The sequence below is a fragment of the Lepidochelys kempii genome, chromosome 2, assembly GCF_965140285.1.
Source record: "Lepidochelys kempii isolate rLepKem1 chromosome 2, rLepKem1.hap1, whole genome shotgun sequence".
Classification (NCBI taxonomy): domain Eukaryota; kingdom Metazoa; phylum Chordata; order Testudines; family Cheloniidae; genus Lepidochelys; species Lepidochelys kempii.
Genome location: NC_136381.1, coordinates 88,907,081 through 88,934,062, shown reverse-complemented (window position 1 = coordinate 88,934,062; position 26,982 = coordinate 88,907,081). Strand labels below are relative to the sequence as shown.

At 41.9% G+C, this 26,982-nt stretch overlaps 1 protein-coding gene and 2 long non-coding RNA genes across 3 annotated transcripts in view; 2 read left to right on the top strand and 1 right to left on the bottom strand.

The window, feature by feature from the left end:
- The window catches only part of LOC140906837 (uncharacterized), a 45,347-nt gene extending 28,762 nt beyond the window's left edge, over positions 1 to 16,585 (top strand). Inside the window, exon 3 of the long non-coding RNA XR_012157260.2 lies at positions 15,858 to 16,585. This is a non-coding gene — a long non-coding RNA (uncharacterized LOC140906837). The remainder of the gene's footprint in view (positions 1 to 15,857) is intronic.
- The window catches only part of NDUFV2 (NADH:ubiquinone oxidoreductase core subunit V2), a 43,585-nt gene extending 17,082 nt beyond the window's left edge, over positions 1 to 26,503 (bottom strand). The window contains exons 1-4 of the mRNA XM_073331599.1: positions 26,359 to 26,503; positions 24,523 to 24,588; positions 585 to 647; positions 390 to 506 (exon numbers count right to left, since the gene is read on the bottom strand). Coding sequence (XP_073187700.1) covers positions 390 to 506; positions 585 to 647; positions 24,523 to 24,588; positions 26,359 to 26,409 — 297 coding nt within the window. The 5' untranslated portion in view covers positions 26,410 to 26,503. The remainder of the gene's footprint in view (positions 1 to 389; positions 507 to 584; positions 648 to 24,522; positions 24,589 to 26,358) is intronic.
- On the top strand, positions 5,600 to 8,034 carry LOC140906839 (uncharacterized). The gene is made up of 2 exons (XR_012157265.2): positions 5,600 to 5,931; positions 6,210 to 8,034. It is a non-coding gene; the product is annotated as an uncharacterized LOC140906839 (long non-coding RNA).
- Positions 26,504 to 26,982: the final 479 nt, after the last annotated feature.

Genomic DNA, 26,982 nt, shown 5'->3' with positions numbered 1-26,982 from the left:
AAGAAAGGGAGTCTAACCAGAACTTTGTCCCTCTTTCCTTTCCCATCAGCAGTGAACAGTCCCACACCTCTGCTTCAACCTTCTTCATTAAAGATCACAGCAAGTCTGAATAAATTTCACTTAAGTTTTGTTCTGCTGATACTTATGGAGTTTCTAGTATTAGGCAAGCATCACATGCAGAAATATTCCCAGGGGCAGGATTCTCCTACAGGGAAATTTCTAAAATGAAATTGGCCTGGGATTCTCATGATCCTGTGCCAAATTTAAATCCTTGAATTAGCTTATTTTAGTATCGAAATTATAATTTTCTCATCTTATTAGTAAAGCTAAGATTTAGCTAAAAAAAATTGTAACAATAATGCTTAAAAAAAACCAAACAGATTAAGTACCTTGTTCATCGCTGATATGGGCAACCATCCATTCTGTCTCTGGGCCAGATCTAGTACCGGCATCACAGCAGCTGATCTATGTCCCTCTGGGTAGTGGTTTACTATTGCTTCTATTCTCTAGTTTAAAAAAAAAATTGTTTACAACACTTATTTAAGATTCAGATTTGGATACTTAACATGCCCTTTTCTCCATACCTTATAGTTTTCAGGTGTGAAATCAAATGGTGTATCTGGGTTATTTTCAGGAGTATCTCTGTGCTGCAAGGAAAAAAGAAAATAAAATGTCTCAAAATATGATTTCTCACACACACACACTCACTCATTTTAAAGGCCAGAAGGGACCATCACGATCATCTAGTCTGACCTTCTGAACATCACAAGTTACAGAACCTCACCCACCCACTCCTGCAGTAGGCCTATAACCTTGGGCTGAGTTACTGAAGTCCTCAAATCTTGATTTAAAGACCTCAAGTTACAAGAATCCACTGTTTACTCTGCTTCAAGCCAGCAAGTGACCTCTGCCCCAAGCTGCAGAGGAAGGCAAAAACCTCCCATGTTCTCTGTCAATCTGACCTGGGAGGAAATTTCTTCCTGACCCAAATATAGCAATGAGATCCTGAGCACGTAAGCAAGACCCACCAGACACACACCTGGGAAAGAATTCTCTGTAGTTACTCAGTTACCCTCTAACGTCCCATCTCCAGCCGTTGCAGATATTTACTATTAGCAGTCATGGATGCGCCAAATGCCAGTGTAGCAATCACATCATACCATCCCCCTCCACAAGCTTATCAAGCTCAATACTGAAAAAAGTAAGGTTTTTTGATCCCCATTACTCCGCTTAGAAGGCTGTTCCAGAACTTCACTCCTCTGATGGTTAGAAACCTTCATCTAATTTCAAGCCAAAATTTACTGATGGCTAACTTATAGCCATTTGTTCTTGTGCCAACATTAGCCCTTAATGTAAATAACTCCTCTCCCTCCCTGGTATTTATCCCTCTGATATATTTCTAGAGCACAATCCTCTCTCTCTTCATCTTTCATTCTGTTAGCCAAGTTCCTCAAATCTCCGTCCATAAGGTAGGTTCTCCATTCTTCCGGTCATCCTAGTAGCCATTCTCTGCACCTGTTCCAGTTTGAGTACATCTTCCTTAAACATGGGAGACTAGAATTGCACACATTTCCAGATAAGGTCTCGCCAGTGCCTTGTATAATGGTAATAACACTTCCCTAGCTCTACTGGAAATATCTTCTCTGATACATCTGAGGATTGCATTAGCCTTTTTCATGGCTACATCACACAGGCTGCTCATAGGCATCCTGTGATTGACCAATGCACCCAGGTCTTTCTCGTCTGTCTCTTCCAACTGATATGTCCCCAGCTTACAACAAAAAGATTTTTTTTAGTCCTTAAATGCATGACCTTGCACTTTATACTATTAAATTTCATCCCATTTCCACTGCTCCAGTTTTCAAGGTTGTCCAAATTTCCTTGTCCGATACTCTGATCCTCCTCTATATTGGCAATATCTCCCAACTTTGTTGTCATCCACAAATTTTATTAGCACACACTCACTTTTTGTTCCAAGGTCATTAAGGAAAACGTTAAAGAAGATCAGTCCCAAGACCAATCCTTGAGGAACTCCATAATAACCTCCCTCCAATCTTACAGTTCACATTCCAGCATGAGCAGTTAGAGTCTCCCCTTTAACCAGTTCCTTACCCACCTTTCAACTCTCACATTAATCCCCATCTTCTCCAATTTAACCAATAATTTCCCACATTGAACTGTAACAAATGCTTTACTGAAATCCAGGTAGATTAGATCTACTGCATTTCCCTTGTCTAAAATAGTATCAGTTATCTTCTCAAAGAAAGAGATCAGGTTGGTCTGGCACGATCTACCTTTTATAAAACCCAATTTTATCCCAATTAGTGTTAAACTCTATGTCCTTAACTACTCTTTCAAAATTTGTTTTAAGACCTTGCATACAATTGAGGTCAAACCAATGGACCTGCACTTTCCTGGATCACTTCCCCGCACCCCCCCCTTTCTTAAATATAGGTGCTATATTTGCAATTTTCCAAACACAGGGTACAACCCACCAAGTTTACAGATACATTAAAAACCCTTGCTATTGCACTTGCAAATTCATGTACCAGTTCCTTTAATATTCTTGTATGGAGATTATCTGGGAACCCCTACATATGGTCCCATTAAATCTGTTTTTAAAGAAAAATTAAGGATACTTTAACACGGTATTCTCATATCTATAAACACTAAACTATCTAATATTTCAGATGAGTCTACAAGCATTTAAAATCTCACCTTGAATTTTAACTCTTACATGTCAGAAGTTGGGACTCTAATATTAAATGTTAGGCCAGCAACTATGAAAATTTGTATTATCAAGTAAAGGAAAAATATGCACAATACTTTTTTACTGTACACAGGATCTAATTCGGTTTCCGAACTAAGAGATTCTGTGACAACAGTAAGGTCTGATCCATGAATCCTGGCTTTTAATCTTACCTGGTAAAAGCATAGAACAATACTATACTCTTTATAGCATTTATTAAAAGGCATCTGATCAGGATACATTAGCCTACACTACATAGTTTCAATAATAAATAACCTGATTTGACAAAAAAATTTCAAATAAGAAAATTTCACAGTATTCCTGCAAATTCCTAAGTCACTCTTAGAAAGTTATCAGAAATTAATAATGCTACATTTAGTCTTTAATCTCAAAATGGATGTCAGATGGAATACAAAGTATTCTAATGTCTGAAAGCATACATTTATTACACCATTATTCCATTTGCAACTTTATGTCCAAATTGATCCTACTTGCCCTGATTAAAATAAAAAGGTATGAGCCTATTTTCAGTTTCTCTCAGACATAAAATTAAAAAATTCCCCTCTGAAGGTGCTTCCTCTTTTTGTAACTTTTATTTTATTTTATTTCTTCTCTATAAATCTGGCAAAACTTCTGGATTTAGAAGGTTTATCACTAAGGCCCTGATTCTGCTCCTGACTATGTGGGTAGATCCCTGTACCCATGCAGAGCCCCATTAAAATCAGTGGAACTCAGCAAGGGCACAGGGTTCGGATGACAAACTGCAGCACTGGTACCTAAAGAAATACTTCTCTATTTTTAAACAGGAAAACCTATCACACTGGATCATTTCAAGACATTAGGATGGGCATTTTAAAAAAATAAAATCATCTGGGCATTTTCGAGTGAACTGTAAAGACTTTTAAAAATTGAAGTAAATTGCCTTTTAAGCAAAACAGACCATCCTTTATTTTAAATCATCTGAATTAAAATTATGAATTTTGAGCTCTGAAAAATCAGTCCAAGTAGTAACAGGTCAACCTGAAGAAGAGCTCTATGTAAGCACTGAAGTTTGTCTCTCATCAACAGAAGTTGGTCCAATAAAAGATGTTACCACTCCCACCTTGTCTCTATTTTTCCTTTTAGATATATATATATATATATATATAAAATAAACAATAGTGCGGAGTTGTAGGCTTGGAGCACTACGCAATCTGAAATATGCACAGTTGCAGACTACTAGTTCAGGTCCATTTGGCCACCAGGGTGGATAAAAATCAATCAATTTAAAAAAATTAAAAATTCAAATTTTTTTATTTAACTCTGATATTTTTGATAAAATGCTTTTTGAGGAAAAAACCTACCTAAAGATAGTTTTAATTAAGATACATGATAGCCCAAAGATATCTCATCATAGAATAGGGATTATAAATTCTAATTCTGTAGTATGAGACAATATATTAATGTAATGTTTAAGAAAAGTTTTGTAAATGAGTTCCAATAGTTCATGGATTAGGAACCCAATCTTCTGGGCTTCCACGGGCTCCTGTATAGATTTAAGTTAATCTTTCTATCTACCCAATGGGACTCAGTGCTCAGTCTAGAAGATACCATCAGAGATGCTTAGTTTTGCAGTTCTCAAACTGTGGATGTCTCCCCCCAGAGGTAACATGCTTGTTAACAGCAAAAATGTTTTTAAATGGATGGATGGATGGATGATGAGAAATAACAGACCTCAACCCTATTGTCCCTCTGCAAAGTTGTGTACAGAGTCAATCCCTTACCTCTCTCTAAAAGTGCAAAGTTTCAGAAAGTTCAATGAACAGAAGATTGCTGGGGACCGAACAGATCTGGACAAGGAGAAGAAGTCTAGAGATAAATGTGAGAAGGGAGGGACAGGCAGCAGAAACAAAAGTGAAACCGGTTGAGCAGCATATTTGAGAAGTCTTGGTCTTTCTGAGTGTAGCCTTCATTGATTTGAGATCTACCATACCCAGTGGTGAGCTGGAACCAGTTGTTAAATTTAACATACAACAATTGTTCCGCGAGGGACAACCGGTTCCAAAAGGTCTTCCAAATGTAACTGGCCAAAAGTGGCGCCTTAGGCGCCGACTCCATGGGTGCTCCAGCCATGGAGCAACAAGAGGAAAAAACTGGTGGGTACAGAGCACCCACCAGCAGTTCCCCAGCCCCAGCTCGCCTCTGCTTCCTCCCCTGAACACGCTGCCCCGCTCTGCTTCTCTGTCCCGTTCCCCCCCCCCGGCGGAGGTGAGCTGGGGTAGGGGGGCATGAGGAGAGCTGCCCGCACCGCAGCAGGTAACCGCTCCCGTCCCAGCTCACCTCCGCTACCCTCAGCCTGAGCAGGAAACAGCCGCCTGCTTCTCAGCCCTCCCCGGCTTCCTGCCAAACAGCTGATTTGCGGGAAGCCGGGGGCGGGGGGGTAGAGAAGCAGGGTGGAGGAGGTGAGCTGGGGCCGGGCATGGGGCGGAGAGCTGCCAGTGGGTGCTCTGCATCCACCAAATTTTCCCCGTGGGTGCTCCAGCCCCGGAGTACCCACGGAGTCAGCGCCTAAGGCGCCACTTTTGATGTGATCAGTGGGGGAGCAGCTGCTCCCCCTGCTCCCCCCCCAGCTATGATTTCCCGCCCCTAGAAGCCAGAGGGACCTGCCGGATGCTTCCTGGGAGCTGCGCTAAGTAAGCGCCTCTAGCACTCCCCACCTCGCCCCCCGGCAGGTGCCTCTGGCTCTTAGGGGTTCGGTGGGCACCCACTACGGTGTCCCACGAGACCCTCCTGCCCGGTTCTGGGGGCCAACAGGGGAGTGGGGTGGATGGGGCAGGGATCCTGGGGGAGGGAGGGAGGCGGCGGCATCAAGGAATGCAGGGGGGTTGGATGGGGCAGGAGTCCCGGGGGGCGGGATTGGGCAACGACGCCCTCGTGGGGTGAGGAGGGAACCCGTTGGTAAGATTTTGGCAGCTCATCACTGACCACACCATTCTCTCACTAGAAGGGAAAACCTACAATGGGAGCAGGCTGTAAGAGAGACCCAGTTTGGGAATGTTTTAATCAAGTTCCTCTACCTGTAGGAGAGACAGGCATGCGTGCAAAATGCAAACAGTGCCACAAAGAAATGCAAGGCCTGGTTGCCTGAATGAAACATCATTTCTCAGGAGGAAGCTTATGAAAGAAACATGAAGGATCTTCAGGTTGGTAAAGTTTTTTATTTTATGCTTCTTTCTTAAAGACTGCCTATCTTCCTTCTGGACTATTCTTGCATTCTCATGTTTGAGCAAAAAAATATAGTTGTTACTCTATGGTACTATCATTTTAGATGCAGTTGTGATAAAAAAATAGCTGAAATAGGCAGATCTTCCTTTTACAATTTCACCTTTAAAGTAGTACTGAGCGTCAGTGAATGCAATGAGTAATACTAAATGAGCAGTATGGTAATAAACAACTAACTGCATTGACTTATTTTGTTTAGGAGAATCTATCCTCAAGCTTCAGGATTCTGAAGACTATCCACCTTCAGATCACCATCATTTTCTATAGTTTCAGAATTATCTGCCAACGATAGTGTTTCAGTCACATCATGTATGTCACATAGCCACAGTATATCACTTGTAGCAAAAAGGAAAAAAAATTTCCATCATCCAGAAACAACCATAGATACATTTGTTATAAGAACCAGCAGATTACAAAAAGAGGTAATTGATGAAAAAAATCACCGTTTGTTTATGCAACGAACTCTTCTTTCGGTATGACTGAGAACCCACACTTCATTAACATAGTTCAGTCATAAAGACCAGGACACAGTCCATACAACAGAGCAGATGTCGCAGGCAAATTGCTGGATAAAGTGTATGAAAGAAATTGAGCAGTGTGCAAAAGGTCTAGAGGGTAAAATTGTTAACCTGAGTCTTGATGGGTGGAGCAATGTCCACAATGATCCTGTTGTGATTGTCTGACAACAGAAGAAAGGAATGTCTTATTTACAGAAACAATTGGTACATTAGGAAATGCGCACACAGCAGAATACTTACAAGTAGCAGCAAGAAAAGCTATAACAAACTGTGGGGAAAAAATTCAAATGTCTAGTACGCAGCCTGGTCACAGACAATGCTGCAAATGTATCCAAGATGAGAAGAACTTATTTAGAAGAGAGTCCCAAGCTAACAACATATGGTTGCAGTGCTCATTTGATGCACCTCCTAGCCAAAGACTTCAGTGTTCCAGAAATAAAGGCTAATGTTATTGAAATTGCAAAATACTTCCGTAACAACCACTTTGCAGCAGCTGCTCTGAAAAAAGTGGGAGGAACCAAGCTACCTCTCCCACAAGACGTGCGATGGAACTCAGTAGTGGACTGTTTTGAGCACTATATCAAGAACTGATGACAGTTAATGACAGTTTGTGAACAAAAACATGAAAAAACAGATGGCACTGTCACAGCCAAACATTGGGATTAAGAGAAATGTTGAACACATGCTGAGTACCCTGAAGCCTATTTCTGTAGTCTTGAACAAAACACAGGAAAATAGCTGTTTTATTGCTGATGCTGTTGAAATTTGGAAGGAACTGAGTGAGAGCTTAAAAAAGAGAACTATGCAATGACAGAGTTAAATTACAAGCATTAAAAAAACCAACAGGACAAGCACCATCTCCAGATCATTTTCTCGCAATTATTCTCAATACTCAGTACCAGGGTCAAACCTGAACTGCTGAAGAAGAGGAGCTGGCTAGGACATGGACATCCAGCAATCATCCCTCCATAATGTCAACTATAATAAACTTCAGAGCTAAGGGTGAACCATTCAAGAAATATATGTTTGCTGATGATGGTTAAAGAAAGTCACACCAGCCATATAAATAAGAAGAAAACAAAGAAAGAAGTGGGGCCGCTAAACACTGAGGATGGAGTGGAGGTTAAGGATAATCTAGGCATGGCCCAATATCTAAACAAATACTTTGCCTCAGTCTTTAATGAGGAGCTGAGGGATAATGGTAGGATGACAAATAGGAAGGAGGATATGGAGGTAGATATTACCACATCCGAGGTAGAAGCCAAACTTGAACAGCTTAATGGGACTAAATTGGGGGGGGGGCAGATAATCTTAATCCAAGAATATTAAAGGAACTGGCACAAGAAATTGCAAGCCCATTAGCAAAATTTTTTTAATGAATCTATAAACTCAGGGGTTGTACCATATGTCTGGAGAATTGCTAACATAGTTCCTATTTTTAAGAAAGGGAAAAAAAAGTGATCCGGGCAATTACAGGCCTGTTAGTTTGACATCTGTACTATGCAAGGTCTTGGAAAAAAATCTGAAGGAGAAAGTAGTTAAGGACACTGAGGTCAATGGTAATTGGGACAAAATACAAGATGGTTTTACAAAAGGTAGATCATGCCAAACCAACCTGATCTTCTTTGAGAAGGTAACAGATTTTTTTAGACAAAGGAAATGCAGTGGATCTAATTTACCTCGATTTCAGTAAGGCAATTGATACTGTTTCACATAGGGAATTATTAGTTAAATTGGAAAAGATTGGGATCTATATGAAAATAGAAAGGTGGATAAGGAACCGGTAAAACAGGAGACTACAATGGGTCACACTGAAAGGTGACCTGTCAGCTGGAAGGAGGTTACTAGTGGAGTTCCTCAGGGATCGGTTTTGAAACCAATCTTTTTATTACTGACCTTGGCATAAAAACCAGGAATGTGATAATAAAGTTTGCGGATAACACAAAGCTGGAAGGTATTGCCAATTCAAAGAAAGACCAGGATATCATACAGGAAGATCTGGATGACCTTGCAAACTGGAGTAACAGTAATAGGATGAAATTTAATAGTGAAAAGTGCAAAGTCATGCCTTTAAGGATTAATAAGAATTTTTGTTATAAACTGGGGACGCATCACTTGGAAGTAACAGAGAAGGACCTTGGAATATTGGTTGATCACAGGAGTACGATGAGCAGCCAATGCGATATGGCCATGAGAAAAAGCTAATGTGGTCTTGGGATACATCAGACGAGGTATTTCCAGTAGAGATAAGGAGGTGTTAGTACCATTATACAAGGCACTGGTGAGACCTCATCTGGAATACTGTGTGCAGTTCTAGTCTCCCATGTTTAAGAAAGATGAATTCAAACTGGAACAGGTACAGAGAAAGGCTACTAGGATGATCTGAGGAATGGAAAACCTGTTTTATGAAAGGAGACTCCAACAGCTTCTCTTGTTTAGCCTAACCAAAAGAAAGCTGAGGGGAGAGATGATTGCTCTCTATAAATATAGCAGAGGGGTAAATACCACAGAGGGAGAAGAATTATTTAAGCTCAGTACCAATGTGGACACAAGAACAAAATCAATATGAACTGGCGATCAGGAAGTTTAGACTTGAAATTAGATGAAGGTTTTTAACCATCAGAGGAGTGAAGTTCTGGAACAGCCCTCCAAGGGAAGCAGTGGGGGCAAAAGACATATCTGGCTTCAAGACTAAGCTTGATAAGTTTATGGAAGAGATAGGATATGATGGGATAGCCTAATTTTGGCAATTAATTGATCATCAACTATTAGCGGTAGATATGCCCAATGGCCTGTGACGGGATGTCAGATGGGGTGGGATCCGAGTTACTACAGAGAATTCTTTCCTGGGTGTCCGGCTAGTGAGTCTTGCCCACATGCTCAGGGTTTAGCTGACTTCCATATTTGGGGTTTGGAAGGAATTTTCCTCCAGGGCAGATTGGCACAGGCCCTGGGGGTTTTTTGCCTTCCTCTGCAGCGTGGGGCATGGGTTACTTGCTGGAGGATTCTCTGCACCTTGAAGTCTTTAAGCCACGATTTGAGGACTTCAGTAGCTCAGACATAGGTTAGAGGTTTGTTACAGGAGTGGGTGGGTGAGATTCTGTGGCCTGCGTTGTGCAGGAGGTCAGACTAGATGATCATAATGGTCCCTTCTCACCTTAAAGTCTATTATTCTATTACTTACGCATTTGTATTCAGAGACTGTTGAAGTGATAATCTCACTTTTAATCTTTAATCTTCTACCGATATAGAAAGAATATTTTCTTCCTTTGGACTAATTCATTCCAAATTGAGAAATCGTTTGGGACCTGAAAAAGCAGGAAAGCTTGTTTTTCTTTTCCAGATTATGAACAAACAGGAAGGCTGGCTGACAGTCGATTTAATTTTTTAATATATTTCATTTAATTATTTTAGTTAACAAAACAAACCTGAATTTAAAAAACCTCAATGTTTAACTAAATTCCAAAATTCATGCGCTTGTTTTTAAAAATATTGTATGTTTGCTGTTGAATAAAAAAATCCAGAATGCATAATGTTGCTGTTTTAGTTAAATAAAACAATTTAAATGTCTGTCTGGTGATGTTCTCCTCCTAATACAGCATGGCAAGAAAATCCTCCAACTATTAACAATTAACCTGTTGGCGATATTTATGAAGTCACTGGGAGGTGAACTATTTCCCTCAACTACCTTTGGTAAATGAACTAACCAATCATTCATTTTCTGAGATAGCTGTAAAACTAAATTTGACAAGTTTTCAAAATAAATCACTTTAAAAATGTATAGCGTGTACCGCCTAAAAATGAAATTTACATCTGAGTTGTGAAGAATATATATTAAGGTTATAACAACCAACAAGAATGCACTTTTATGTAGAAATCCACGATTAAATAGAGTCTTCCTGTCTAGTGATTTAAATCAAATCCACCCTGACCCCGAACAAGGGGTGGTAGCTTTATCGCCAATAAAGCGCTGTCTATACTGGCACTTTTCAATGCTAAAACTTTTGTTGCTCAGGCTCCCCCCCCACACACCCCTGAACAGCTAAAGTTTTAGCGCTGAAAGTGCAGCGTAGACACAGCCTAAGACCATGATTTTTAGTCTCTAGCAAAGATATGAATGTAAGCTCCCAGGCTTGTCTTTTGAAAGCGTTGCGCAGGTTTCCTTTGAGGAGGAGAACTGATAGGTCAGATACAAAGTGATGGGTCTGAGAAAAGGATTTGCCCACAGGTGATATGGTGTTTATGTTTTTATCATTTTCCAGTGCAAGTTCATATGAAAGCACAGTGACTGTCAGGGCTCACCCACATAGTTGTTATTGGGGCATTTAGTGAACTGGATTAGGTACACCACATATGATAGACGTGTAGAACCCATTACTCTTAGAAGCTTTGTTGTGGGGTGGTGTTTATCATTGTAGCAGAGGAGATAGGTCTGTAGGTTTTGTTCTTCTGGCAGGGTATGGTGCTGCTTTGAGTTGCTGTGTCCTGCTCTGTGGGAAGCTTGCTTCTGATGAGCTTAGAAAGGTTGGGGGGTTGTTTGAATGCCAGAAGAGGGGGTTCAGAAAAGATCTCTTTCAGGATGGGGAACTCATTGAGTATGGATTATAGTCTGATGATACCCCATAGGGGTTCCAGTGTGCGGTGATAGTTTACAACTAGGGGTATGTGATCCAAGGGGATTCTATTTCTGTATTGAAGCAGCTTCTCTTGGGGCATTTGGGTGGCTCGTTCTGTGATGTGACCTACTTCTCTGGTGGAATGTCCTTGTTTGGTGAATGTGTGTTAAGTTAAGGTGTATATCCTTAGGTTATCCTAAGGGTTAAGTGTGTTAAGGTATATATCCCAGACTTTCCCCTCAGAGAATATTCTGTGGCATGAGAGTGCCTAACTGTAGATAACAGATTTCTTAGTGTGTTTGGGGAGTTTACTGGATCTGTGAAGGTAGGTGTGGTGATCTATGCATTTCTTGTATATAGTTGTCCATAAGGTTCCACTATTGAACCCGATGCAGCCCTCAAGCCAAAAAGCTTGCCTGCCCCTGATGTAGAAGGTCCCTGGTGTGGGTTTGTTGGGGAGGAGTTAGTAGAGGTTCTCTTGGAGTCGTTTAGGACAGATTTGATGATTTCCTTAAATTCCTGTGTAAATTGCAGTGTGGGATCTTCACTGATTCCTTTCAGTAAGTTGTATCAGAATTGTCCGAGTTTCTAACAGACCAAACTCCAATTTAGCTACTTCGAAGGTTTCACATAGGGCTGTCAAGCGATTAAAAAAATTAATCACAATTAATCATGATGTTAAATAATGGAATACCATTTATTTAAATATTTCTGGATGTTTTCTACATTTTCAAATATATTGATTTCAATTACAACACATTACAATGCGTATAGTGCTCATTTTTATTACAAATATTTGTACTGTAAAAAAAACAAAAATAGTATTTTTCAATTCACCAAATACAAGTACTGTAGCACAAACCTTTTTCTATAAAAGTTGAACTTTAATGTAGAATTATGTACAAAAAGTAAGTGCATTCAAAAATAAAACCAACAATGTAAAACTTTAAAGCCTGCAAGTCCACTCAGTCCTACTTGTTCAGCCAATTGCTCAGACAAACAAATCTGTTTACATTTGCAGGAGATCATGCTTCCTGCTTCTTATTTAAAATGTCACCTGAAAGTTAGAACAGGCATTCTCACAGCATTGTTGTAGCTGGCGTCGCAAGATATTTACATTCCAGATGCGCTAAAGCAGTGGTCTCCAACCTTCTTATGTACAAGATCACTTTTTGAATTTAAGTGCAACCCAGGATCTAACCTGCCCCTTCCCCGAGGTCCCATCCGAAACACTCCATCCCCCTGCCCCCCCATCACTCGCTCTCCCCTACCCTCACTCATTTTCACTGGGCTGGGACAGGGAGTTGAGGTTTGGAAGGGTATGTGGGCTCTGAGCTTGGGCCAAGGGGTTTGGAGTGTGGAAGGGGGCTGCAGGCTGAGTCTGGGGCAAGGGGTTCGGGTGCAGGAAAGGGTGTGGGGTGCGAGCTCTGGGAGGTACTTTGGGTGCAGGAGGGGCTACAGAGTAGTGGTTCCAGCAGGGGGCTCAGGGCTGGGGTTCGGGCTCCTGCCAGGTGGCACTTACCTTGGGCAGCTCCCAGTCGGTGGCACAGTGGGGCTAAGACAGGCTCCCCGCCTGCCCCGCACCACACCACTCCCGAAAGCAGCCAATACGCCCCAGCGGCCCCTTGGGCGTGGGGGGGGAAAGAGGGGAGAGAAAAACTTGGCTCCACACGCTGCTCCTGCCTGCACATGATGCCCCCGTAGCTCCCACTGGCCACAGTTCCCCGTTCCCGGCAAATGGGAGTTGCAGGGGCGGTGCTTCCAGGCAGGAGCAGCACTTCCAGGCAGGAGCAGCACATGGAGACCCCTGCTCCCCACCCACCCCACCCCCCGATGCTGTGAGGGTGTGGGGCTGAGGCAGGCAGGGAGCTTGCCTTAGCCCCGCTGGACTTTTAGCAACCGGAGATTGCAATTGACTGGCAGAGGCTCCAGGATTGGGCGATCTACAGGTTGGTGACCACTGCACTGAAGATTCATAGGTCCCTTCATGCTTCAACCACTATTCCAGAGGACATGCGTCCATGCTGACGACAGGTTCTGCTCGATAACGATCCAAAGCAGAGCAGACTGATGCATGTTCATTTTCATCATCATGAGTCAGACGCCACCAGCAGACGGTTTATTGTCTTTTTTGGTGGTTCGGGTTCTGTAGTTTCCGCATCAGAGTGTCGCTCTTTTAAGACTTTGAAAGCATGCTCCACACCTCATCCCTTTCAGATTTTGGAAAGGGCCTCTGATTCTTAAACCTTGGGTCAAGTGCTGTAGCTATCTTTAGAAATCTCACACTGGTACCTTCTTTGCGTTTTGTCAAATCTACAGTGTAAATGTTCTTAAAATGAACAATATGTGCTGGGTCATCATCCAAGACTGCTATAACATGAAATATATGGTATAATACAGGTAAAGCAGAGCAGGAGACCTACAATTCTCTTCCAAGGAGTTCAGTCACAAATTTAATTAATACTTTTTTTTAAATGATCAGCATGTTCTCTGGAATGGTGGCTGAAGCATGAACAGGAATATGAATGTTTAGCATATCTGGCATGTAAATACCTTGCATGCCGGCTACAAAAGTGCCATGCAAATGCTGATTTTCACTTTCAGGTGACATTGTAAATAAGAAGCAGGCAGCATTATCTCTAGGGTCCTACCAAATTCATGGCCTTGAAAAACACGTCACGGACCAAGAAATCTGGTCTCCCTCTGTGAAATCTGATATTTTGTGGGCTTTTCCCTATACTATACAGATTTCCCGGAGGAGACCAATGTCTCTCAAACTGGAGGGTCCTGACCCAAAAGGGAGTCGCGGGGGGGGGGGGGTCACAAGGTTATTTTAGGAAGTCACAGGATTGCCACCAATGTTCCCTCTAATTTTTTCGATTCCATGTGCAGAATACACTTTTATGTGCACCAAGGTAAGTGTGGATGTGCACTACCAGTAGAAACAAAAAACCTAGATATAATATATATATTTTTTAAAAGTTACCGAAGGGATAATTACTCCATCTAGGACAGGTTAGGCATTTTAGAACTCACTACTCAAAGAATTAAATTTAAGTGTAAGAGAAATAAAAATTATGAAATGCACAGACTAGTCAAAACACTAAAATAACACACTTTGAAAGAATAGAATTACAGAGAATATATGTGCATTGAATGAAGTAACACTACCACCACCACCACAAGTATAAGTGTGTGAGTGTGAGAGAGACTATGCTGGCTGCTGGAGAAATTTCTGAGACGCACTGTGCGCTGTCTCTTTAAGGCACTCACTGAAAGCTCTCCTGCTCTGTCCTGACTGAGCCCTGTCTCCGCTGCCCCTGCTCTGCAGAGATGGGGTACATGGGCGGTGGGGGGCGCAGAAAGAGACACACTGAGTTGGCTGCTGGGGAAGCCTCAGACAGCGAGCTGGTTTTTTGTTTTTTTTTTAAGAAAAAGAAAGACTCTCACCGCCCAGAGGCTGGAGTCTTCAGACCTCAGGACAGCAGCAGCTGCGACTTCTGAGCCAGAGAGCTCTGTAGAGATGGGGTACAGGGGCAGGGGACACCCTGACATCAGCATCCTCCTCCCCCACTCTGCACAGCCAGCAGGAGGGTCCCAGGAACAGCTGCAGGAGCAACGTGGCTGCAAAGTAGCGGGGGGGAGGGGCACCTGAACACATGCTGCTAGATGCGACACAGCTGTGTGTCACTTGCCTTACTTCTGCACCACTCCTGGCAGTGGCTCTGCCTTCACAGCTGGGCTCCCACCCAGCAGCTACTCCTCTACAGCTGCCCAGCTCTGAAGGCAGCACCGCCGCCAGTAGCAGAGCAGAAATAAGGGTAGTAATACCGCAACACCATCCCCAATAACCTTGTGACACACACACACACCCCAAATCCTTTTTGGGCCAGGACCCCTACAATTACAACACCGTTAAATTGACCAAAATAGACCATGAATTTGGTAGGGCCCTAATTATCTCCCATAAATGGGAACAAACCTGTTTCTCTTTGCAATTGGCTGAACAAGAAGTAGGACTTAGTGGACTTGTAGGCTCTGAAGTTTTACATTGTTTTATTTTTGAGTGCAGTTTATATAACAAAAACAAAAAAAATCTACATTTGTAAGTTCCACTTTCACGATAAAGAGAGTGCACTACAGTACTTGTATGAAGTGAACTGAAAAGTACTCTTGTTTAGCATTTTTACAGTGCAAATATTTGTAATCAAAAATAATATAAAGTGAGCACTGTACACTTTGTATTCCGTGTTGTAATTGAAACCAATATATTTGAAAATGTAGAAAAGGATCCAAAATATTTAATAAATTTCAATTGGCACTATTGTTTAAGAGCGCAATTAAATCTGCCATTAATCAAAATTAATTTTTTAAATCATGATTAATTTTTTCAGTTAATCATGTGAGTTAACTGCGATTAAAATTAACAGCTTTAGTTTTGCATTTTCTGGTGTTTGTGAGGAGACAGACTTAGGTTCTTGTTCCAACAAGATTAATATGAATGTTTTGGTTAGTGCTATATTGTTTTTTCCAGAACACTGACTGGTCTCTTTGAGAGCTTCTCATCGAGTATCAGGAGCGGTTTCTTTCTTGTTTTGTTGAAATATACATTTGATTTCAGAGATAGGGAAATGACTAAAAGGGTAATTCACCACACATCTGAAAGACCCATTTATGTTTCACATAATGCTCTCTGATCTTCTCTTCACTTAGAGCCGGATCCAAAACCTACTGAAGTCAGGGGTGTCTTTCGATTGACATCACTGGGCTTTGAATCAGTCCTTGAAGGCTACCTTGGAAGATTAAGATCTGGATTTATGGTCTGTTGAAATCCCACCCATAATAGCGAGCAAATTTAGAAGTGGGGCCATCTGGACACCAGTGTGCAGGAAACAGGAACTGGCAGCAGGTAGTGGCATGTAACCAGGTAAGACTGAGTTTTTCCTCCCATCTATGAATTCATATCCAGAATATCCCAACAGAACCAGCCATCCCCATGGGAGTACCACATTACACATACTCAGACCCACAACTGATTTAGCCATTTTACAGTGTCTCCTTGCATAGTTTGTAGTCTCCTTATTTAAACACATGTCCACAGAAAAATTACTTTTGCTAAATACCATGGAGACTACTTCCCCATTCAAAGTGCTACATATATAAATGCTAAAATTAACAACTAATGCTCTCGAAGTGCACGTTAATAGTATGTGCTCCTACTTCAATTCCAAATTATGTAACCCCCAACTGGAATATACTTATTTGTTGTAAATTCTATTTTCAACTCGGCAGGACATAGCATAATATATGCACTACTATAACAGAGAATTTTCGTGAATTTGGGAAATTCCATCTTTGGATTTTAAGATTAGATGTCAAATACACAGAAAAATAAGAGAAGCTATAAATGACAGATTTCCGCTGGTCTGTGTAAAGATTTGGAGGGTGGGGGGGGGAGGGCCAAGGTTACACACTAGAATACCAAAGGAAAATTACCTGAAGAGAAAGAATCGACTTTGTACAAGCATATGGATGGGCTCTGAGTTACAGAAAGAGGATCCTTTTATTGTTCTTGGAAGCTTCTTCACATAGCAATCTTCTGTCATTTCTAACAGGCACACCAGACATATGCCACACATCCTGGATCTATTTCTAGATCTTTGTTTTTCCTCCTAAAATTTCAGTTCTTTCATCTGTGTTTTATTTTAGGATTTTAGCCTGCTGTTTGCTTGCTTTGTTTGCCTGTTGTGCTTCTCTGACTCAGTTATCCTTGTTAATATGTTCTTAATTTCTGTTTGCAAAAAAAAGTCAGATTGATTTATAAAACCTCCCTCTCTATTTGGATTACAGCTGTTATTTCTTATGTATCTGTCTGCTTGAAGAATCTCAAGTGTGGGGTAGGGGGGAAATAATAAATGAGGATTGTTATCTTCTGCCACAATCTCAGCACAGTTCTGTGCTGCAGAGCTCTGAGTGGTTACATTAGAAGCTATACAGCAAGTTAAAGCTAAAAATTTCCATTTGGTGGCTTCTTAGCGCACAGGCCTATTTATGTTTGAGTGACTAAAAGGAAGAGTTTGTGTAGAGTTTGAGGGAATTTTCACCAAGATCTTGTAGAGTTCCAGTCACACAGCTGTGCAGGATCGGTTTCTCTCATGGTCTCTAATCTCTTCTATTTCATAGAAATCTAACATCTATCTTGGACGTACACTAGCTCATTTTACCCCTGAACAATAAAGGCTCATTTATGCCTTTTCCTAGGCAGAGAATACTGGAGAGCAAGAGTAGATTCAATCGCTGAAGCATCAGTGCCTGGAGGCAATTATGCCTAAGTGCTGGAGGGAGTATATTAGGAAGTGCCCCTTGCTACACTTGTTGAACAAGTGCAGCCAGAGTTTCTTGAGTACAGCTATGCAGGTGTGTGGGCAGGGCAGGGTCGGGTCATGCTTCACCCAGACACATCCTTTCTGTTTGTGTAATCAGTTCCACTGTTTCCTCTGTATACCCAGTGTGACATTCTGTACCTCAAAATAGCACCCTGGAACTCCCATATTCACCATCGTGGTACGATTATGAATTGTTTTGTACAATGCATGCCTTGTGATGTACCATTTAAGAAGTCTTGATCTGTTGAAAATTACTATCTTGTTGAATTGTATGTACCATCATTGTATGTGAAGTTATGAAGTATTGTTATGTTTGTTACTGAAATATGTCGTAAGTGGGAAATGCCCACAACAAGCCTTTCAGTGGCAACAAAGGAGCAACTAACACGGACAAGACAGATTTACATCAGGACCAGCCAGACATGTGTTGATGGCCCATCCATCAAGAAGAATCCACTCTCCCAGAGACTCCTCAGAGAGTGCACATATGGGCTACCTAACACCCATGTCACAGCAAGGATCTTAGAGAGTTTTGCACCCCAGACTACTTTTTAGCCCATTTTAAAAAAAGGAGTATGTTTTAAGTTGGTCATGTCCCTTTTAAGTTCTCAAAATGGTTCTGCAGGCCAAGGAATGCAAATAAAGCACTTTCTTTCATCACATACACACTGCATGTGTATATTGCCCACTGACATGCCAGCCTAGCGAGGAGGGCTTTAGACTAGGTTCAAAAGAGGCAGGTAACAAAAGCCCCAGGTAGGTATAAAAAAAGGTGACCTCAATATTGAGTCAGATATTAAGAGAGGGGAATAGAAAATTACAATTGGCTCTTAGGAGCAACAAGATAGAAAATGACAGGTTTCAGAGTAAAGCCGTGTTAGTCTGTATTCGCAAAAAGAAAAGGAGTACTTGTGGCACCTTAGAGGTTAACCAATTTATTTGAGCATAAGCTTCCGTGAGCTACAGCTCACTTCATCGGATGCATACTGTGGAAAGTGTAGAAGATCTTTTTATACGCACAAAGCATGAAAAAATACCTCTCCCCACCCCACTCTCCTGCTGGTACTAGCTTATCTAAAGTTATCACTCTCCTTACAATGTGTATGATAATCAAGGTGGTCCATTTCCAGCACAAATCCAGTGTTTAACAAGAACGTCTGAGGAGGGTGGGGGGGTAGGAAAAAACAAAATGGTGGGGGAAATCTGCTCTATATTTCAGACATCTACACACAAATGCATGGAGTACAGGGAATAAACAGGAAGAACTGGATGTATTAGTCCTTTAGCTAAATTATGACTAAACTGCCATCACGGAGACCTAATGGGATAAATCTCATGATTGCATGTTTGGTATAAAAGGGTATAACTTTACTCAGGAAGGACTGGCAGGGGAAAAAACTGAGAAGGCGTTATATTATACATCAAGATTACGTACACTTGTTCTAGAGTCCAAAAGAAGATGAGAGGCAGACTAATTGAGTATGCCTGGACGAAAACTAAAATGGGGGTGAAATGCACCACAGGAAATGTTGAAGACTGCAAGGTTACCAGGCCAGAAAAGGCGCTTATACTTGGGTTCCTGGCAGGACCCAGAGAGAATCCTTGCCAAGAGCAAGATGACATCATTCAGATTAAATTTAGTGAGCACACAGAAGTTTCACCAAAAGTCAATGGCACTGGACGCATCATCTTGTTAGTGGATACAGTGTTTGAAATGAACCGTACTACTGGACAGTGGACCCAGCTCAAGTAGTACAAAACTATACCTGATGTTTCCTAAAAGATTCAGTAGCAACAAACTGTGGACCAAATCAAGCATAGAATCAGGTAGCACATATAGTGTGTCTCAGCTGTTCAAAATGGCATTCATGTGTCAGTTTCTTTACTTTCCAGAACACAAATTGTGGCTATCCAAACTAACTGGGTTTAGGTGACTGCAACAAAAAGATGGTGCCAAACTGACAAAGATCTTTTTAAAAAAAATAAAATAAAATAAAAATAAGGGGAAAAGAGTTAACATTTGTTCTGTGATTCAATATGCCAGAAATAAAGACTACAACTGAAAGTTTGCTTCCCAGGTTGGGAGCAGTTTAATTGCAAGCACCAGGGGAAAAAGGACAATTACAGAATCACAGTTTACCATTAAAACAAAGACATAGATTTTATTGCAGAAATATTTACATTGACTATACGGGTTTAGTTTAAATATGGACACTTGCACACTACAATATTTGCAGTTATTCCTGTAATTTGATTTCAGTAAATCTAACTACTGCAGGTGGTAGATGTCCAGCATTTAATAGCATCCACACTATATTTAGCCTGTCTTTGCCAGGGTCACAGGGAGATCTGAGAAGCTTTGTTAACTCTACTGTACTGTGTGGGGAAAAAAAAAAAAAAAACAAAGAAAAGCAAACTATCCCGACACAAAAGAAAGGTAGAAACACTAGTAAGAGGAGCTCTTTAATGACTTGAAAATCAAAAAGGAATCACTACAAAAGAACAGCACAAGTATACAGGGACAAAATCAGAAGGCTAAAGCACAGAATGAGTTACAACTAAAAGGGACAAAAAAAGGCAATAAGAAGAGGTTCTGTAAATACATTAGAAGCTAGAGAAAGATGAAGGAAAGTGTAGACCCTCTATTTATCAGGGAAGGAAAGCTAATAATGGACAACTCAAAAAGGCTGACATGTTTAATGCCTATTTTGTTTCAGGCCTCACTAAAAAGGTTAATTGTAATCACATACCTACCACAATATTAACATTAACAATAAGGGGGAAAAGGAAAACAAGCCAAAATATGGAAAGAACAGGTTAAAAAGAATATTTAGATAAGTTAGATGTATTCAAATCAGCAGCACCTGATGAAGTGTACCCTCAGGTATTTAAGGAACTAGCTAAAACTATCAGAACTGTTAGCAATTATCTTTGAGAACTCATGAAGGACCAGTGAGATCCCAGAGGACTGGAAAAGGGCAAACATGGTACCTATCTTTAAAAAGTGGAGGGAAAGAGGATCCAGGGAATTATGGATCAGTAAGCCTAACTTTGATACCTGGAAAGATACTGGCAACCAATTTGTAAGCACCTAGAGGATAACAGGGTTATAAGAAATAGCCAACGGGAAGCAGCGCAGGCCAAGGGATGTGCTGGCTGCTCTTCCTCCAGTCCCCATTGGCCTGGAGCAATTAACCGCGGCCTGTAGAAGCCACGATCGGCTGAACCTGCAGACGCAGCAGGTAAACAAACCGGCCCGGCCCACCAGGGGCTTTCCCTGAACAAGCGGCGGCATTAGTTTGAGAACCACTTGTCTAGATGAAATTACAAAAAAAATGGTTGAAAGACTGTACTCAAAGAGTAATTATCAGTGGTTCGCTGTTACACTGGGACATAACCCCATGGGATTCTCAGGGGTCAATTCTGGGTCCAATACTATTCAGTTGTTTCATTAACAACTCGGTAAAGGAGTGGAGAGTATGCTTATAAAATCTGTGGATGACACCAAGCTCAGAGGGATTGCAAACATCTTGGAAAACAAGATTCAAATTCAAAACAACTTTGACAAATTGGAGAATTGGTCTGAAATGAACAAGATGAAATTCAATAGACAAGTCCTCAGTACTTCACTCAGAAAGGAAAAAAAAAAAAAAAAAAAAAAATCTACAAAATGGGGAATAACTCCTAGCTGGTTGCACTGCTGAAAACAATCTGAGAGTCATAATCACAAATTAAAAATGAATCAACAATGACATGCCATTGCGAAAAAGCTAATATTCTGGGGTGTATTAACATGAGTGTCATATGTGAGTCACAGGAGATAACTGTCTCACTCTATTTGGCACTAATGATGCCTCAGCCAGAGTACAGTGTCCAATTCTGGGCACCACACTTCTGGAAAGATGGGGACAAATTGCAGAGTCTCTAAAAGCAACAAGAACAATGCAAGGTTTAGAAAACCTGACCTATGAGGAAAGGCTAAAAATCTGTGCATGTTTAGTCTTGAGAAAAGACGACTGAGGTGGGACCGTCTTCAAATATGTTAAGGACTGTTTATAAAAAGGATCGTGATGAACTGCTCTCCATGTCCACTGAAGATAGGACAAGTAGTAATGGGCTTAATCTGCAGCAAAGGAGATTGAGGTTAGAGATTAGGGAAAAATACTAAACATAAGGATAGTTAAGCACTAGAATAGGCTTCGAAGGGAGGTTGGGGAATCCCCAGCGTTGAATGTTTTTAAAACAGGTTAGACAAACACTTATCAAGGATGGTCTAGATCTACTTGGTCCTGCCTCCACACAGGGAGGCTGGACAGGACGACCTCTGAAGTTCCCTTCCAACCCTACATTTCTGTGATTCTAGGTACTTGGAATGTGACAACAAGTACAATATAAGCAAGAAAAATCTAAACAAACATACAGGTGAAGAGAGAAAGCAAACCATTTACACTGAAACTGGCATCAAAACAGATCAACCACACTGGAAGGAAAGTTAGTGTTGCTACACAGTAAATCCCCTTCAGCTCCAAGCAGGCTTTATTGACCTTCAACACCACAAAGCAAACGGCAAGAAAGAAAATTGAGACTAGTGATACTCCAAGAACATGATTACTTAAAATTGTGTATGGTTTTCTCTGTACAAACCAGGCAGCCAATAAGACATCCACCTTCTGATAGTATTAAAACACCCGATATTGATTAAAGAACTCAAAAAAGTTTAACCTCAAACCAGTCAGAGCAATTGACCAATTATCTATTACAGACATTCTCAAATTGTGGTCCACGGACCACAAGTGGTCCACGAGCTTCATTCAGCTGGTCCGCGGACAGTTCCCTCTAAGGTGCGCACCTGGGCGGCCACACACGAGAGAATAAAGGGCCACTCACATAATTGTGAAACTGCACAGGCATGGCTCCATGAATTAGGTGCCTGCACGCTGGAGAAGATGCACATGTAAAGTGAGGTGGTGGCCTTGGGGAAATAAAGGGAAGGTAAGAGGGGGCGGTGGGTTGACAAGAGAGGGTGGGGGGAATTTGGGACATGCAGGGCTGCAACGACCAGAGAAAGAGGCGACTTTCTCCAGCTCCAGGGCTATAGCTGCCGGGGAAAGACGCCCCTCCTTCCCAGCCCCAGCTCAGGGGCTGCGGCGGAGACAGGCCATATCCATTGCATTAGAAAGGTAAGACTACTGATATTAAAATATGAGTTGTGTGCTTTTATTTGTACAACAAAAAACCATTAATTATTAAGATTTTTATTTTTTTAATACAGTGCTTTTATCCAAAGCGCTTTACAATAGTTAGCTAGCAGTACAAACAACATTTGGAACGATCATTAAGCAGTCCGCCGAGACCCGCAGCAATTTTCAAGTGGTCCATGAAAAAAAGTTTGACAACCACTGATCTAGTAGATATGCTCCCAATTTGTCCTTTATACCCCATCAGTGATTTTCAATCTTTTTTCCATTTGCAGACCTCTAAAAAATTTCAAATGGAGATACAGACCTCTTTGGAAATCTTATACATAGTCTGCAGACCCTCAGGGGTCCATAGGTTGAAAACCACTGCTCTATGTTAATTAATGCCTGAAAGTTATAGCTAAAAAAGCCATTGCATAACTGAGGCAAACAAGTAGATAAAACTGTATCCAAAATTCAAAGCTACTGTGAAGAAAAAGGAGCATTAAAGGACAGCAAATATCAAACAACTAATAAGACACAGTACCCCAGGTTGCTATAAATTAAATTCAAATGGTGAAATAGGTCTTGAGGATGACTTTTTCGTTAAATTCTCCAAGCCTATTGGCTCCACACCATAAGCCTTAGCATCCATGAAATTGTCCTCAGAACCTACCATGTGTGCCAGGAAACGGGGGAGCTTGTAGCTAGTTTTGGCAGCTTACCTCCCTGGCTTCCCAGGCCTTCAGCTGCTGACCTGTTCTTGAGGATGCCTAGCCTGATAGCCTAGCCTCTCCCTTCCCCCTCTTTGGAGATCAGCTCTCACTCCCTAAGTCTCCAACCCCTTCCTGCCTCACTTCATGGAAAAGTGCAGAGGGCATGAACTGTAATCCAATTAACTCTCCCTTAAGGGAAAAGCTGCAGAGGAAGAGAACTGCAGGGAGACAAAACAAAATTTTGGGTGCCTGTCTGCAGCAAAAGGTGAAGTCTGTGGCAGAAGTGCTGAATTCCACTGCATCTTGAAAAAAAATGCCAGTTGTGCAGCTACATAACTACAGAGTTCACAAGGCCATGAATGACAGGAATAGGACAGATCACACCTCTCACAGTAGTTCTCTTCAGATTCAGGCAGATGTCATTGATTCGTGTACCCCAGTTCACATTTTAGAATCTTGCAACTATAATTACAACTATTTATATTTGTGTTGCATTTGCAACTAAAGTCCCCAGTCATGGATCAGGGCCTTACTCTACTGGGAACCACACAAACATGGGCTAGAAACATTTTTAAAACTGAAGGTCAAATTCTGGAGCTCAGCTCAGTGGCAAAGTGAATTCTGTGGCAAATTCGGTAGTAGTGGAATCAATGACTACACAGGGCCATGCATAAAACCTTCCCTCTCAAGGAAATCCTAATGTTCAGAGCAAAATTAACTATTCTCCAAAACCTCTTTAGAAAATAGCTGAATTGTTTTTGTTTAAAACTTTAACAGTGAAAGTTTGGTAAAGTTATAACCAAATAAAAACAGAGGCTTATGAAGTCAAGCATTAAGTAACCTCATTTAAGGATTTAAAAAGCTGTGGCCTCTTATATAAGATAGGGAAGGGGGCGGGTGGGGGTGATTAGAGATTTTCACACACACCTCAGAGCAGGGAGCTCTACTGAAAAATAAGTTTCCTTTTAAGTTTCTACTAAGGTCTGGAAAAACAATTTTTGCCAATCAAAAGTGAATAAAAACCATACTTCACCCAACCCACAACTTAAATTTATTCATTCATTCATTCATGTTTTCAGTATCTAGAAAAATTTCTTACCAGAAACAAGGCTCCTCCACCTCCACTGCGCACAGCTGTTTTATGCAAGTAGCGGATCTGTCTCACCTTTAAACAACATTTTTGAAGTATTAAAAACTATAGGTGAAATTTAAGTGCTTAATTGCCATACACTGCTTTCAGTAACAGTTTGATTTCTATACCAATCATAATAAAACACAACCAAAAGACCGAGTGGTTTATTATTTGACAAGGCAAAGTGGAGAATATTAAAGACCTCTCCTGATATCAGGAGTATCTTTGTCTATTTAACACACCCTGGTCACTGCAGATTAAATTAGAAAGTAAACCCTGCCATCTTGAAGCCAGAATTTTAAATAACTTAATATCCTCTCCTCATATGTAAGCATATATCAAACAATGTACTAAATAATTTACTGCCGCAACACATACTTTATAAATACATGTCAGCCATGTATGTTTTTAAATGTATGCATAAACTACTGTTTCAAATCTAATGCATTTAGGGAAGTCTGGAAGTCCTAGTAGGTGCCTATCCACATCTTTAGGCACTGAAGTATCTTTGTAAATCTGGCCCTGTCCAAAAGATGAGGAGTACTTATGGCACCTTAGAGACTAACAAATTTATTTGAGCATAAGCTTTCGTGAGCTACAGCTCCCTTCATTGGATGCATTCAGTGCACATCCGATAAAAAGTACTCCTTTTCTTTTTGCCAATACAGACTAAACACGGCTGCTACACTGAAACCTGTCCAAAAGATGTGTATCTTTTTCAAAAAATGAAACCTCTAAGTATCAGAGTTAGAAATGTTAGATTAGACCTTATTTTTAATCTAACTCTTTGATTGGTACGAGAGAGACCATAGTAAGGGAATTAGAAGGATTATTAACCTATGTTTAGTCTTAGTTACAAGAGATATGCATTGTTAGCAGCAATACTGGAAATCTATTTTTCCCGAGTAGAAAAAGACCTCTTATTTTCCAAACTTTAGTCCTAATAACCCAAGATACATATCAAGTATTCATTTCCTTAAAACTAGCCTTTTCCAGTTTGAAAGTAGAGACATGAACTTTATATCTCACTGATCTTAAATAAACATATAGGTAGTCATAAATTTGGCAATGTCAAGTCTGCTAAAGATCAGAGAGAGAACAAAAGAGATACATCTCCCAGGTGTATGTCCATGAGGGGCTAAAAGAAGACTACACACTACCCCTCGTTTTTATAGAAAATTTTGGTGTGTATGGAGCTATTTAAACAGTATTCTGCCTCAAGGAATATATAAACCATAAACACAAATACAATACACAAAAGAAAAACAAATCAACCAACAATCACTGTGGTTAGACTGGTTTCAGAGTAGCAGCCGTGTTAGTCTGTATTCGCAAAAAGAACAGGAGTACTTGTGGCACCTTAGAGACTAACCAATTTTTTTTTGAGCATAAGCTTTCGTGAGCTACAGCTCACTTCATCGGATGCTGTAGCTCACGAACGGTTATGCTTAATCGGTTAGTCTCTAAGGTGCCACAAGTCCTCCTGTTCTTTTTGTGGTTAGACTGTATCACACTTGACAGAAATCATAACTAAGAAGTGTGCGCACAGCCCCATGCACCCCTCCTCCTCCATACCCCCCGAGCCCCTCCTCTCCTGACTTTACTGGGGGCGGATTTCCCCCCTTTCTGCGGGGGGGGGGGTGTGACATGGGCCGGGCTCCCGGGGAGCTGAAGGCCGCTGTGCCCTTGCCGGCTGCCTCGGGCCTGTCCCTACCAAGGAAGCCGTCTCTCGCCGCGGCGCCTGGAAGAACCCGGGGCGGGGGAGGAGGGCGGGAGCGGCACCTCGGTCGCGGGTTTCCTTACCGAGTGCGCGGCGGCGGCACCGGCAGCGCGAACAGGAGCAGCGAGAAACATGGCGCCGGCCCTGCAGGCCGCAGCCCCGCTCACTGCAGCCGCCACTCGGAGCCCGCGCACCTCCTCCCCTTACCGCTCCCTCCCACTGTGCCGCCGGCGTCGGCGTCGGCGTCAGCGCGGGAGCGCGCACGCCTCACGTTCGGGGGCCGCGCGCTGTTGCCGGCCGGGCCGGGAGAGGGAGGAAGGAGCGCGCGCTCCACCACAGCCTCGTGCGCGCGCCGGCCCCTGTCTCCAAGGGATGGGTGGGAGCGAGGCGTGAGGGCAGCCGCCGGGGCTCAGGAGCTGTATTAACCCTCGGCGGTACCTCAGGCCCCGCGCACGGGGTTGCTGGGCGACTCGCCGGCGCTGCTCTGGCGCCAAGCACCGTGCGCCCCGTACCCAGCCCTGTACCACAAGCATTGGCCACGGGGTGGGGAGCAAGGGCAAAACACCTGTTTGTTCCCCTGCACTGGCACCTCTGCTGCCAATGAAAAAGATTCCCAAATCTCATTATTGTTAAACGAATCTTATTATTTTATGGGGGGCAGTGCTTACTTTGTGCCAGGGCAGATTCCCAGCACCTCTAGCCCTGGC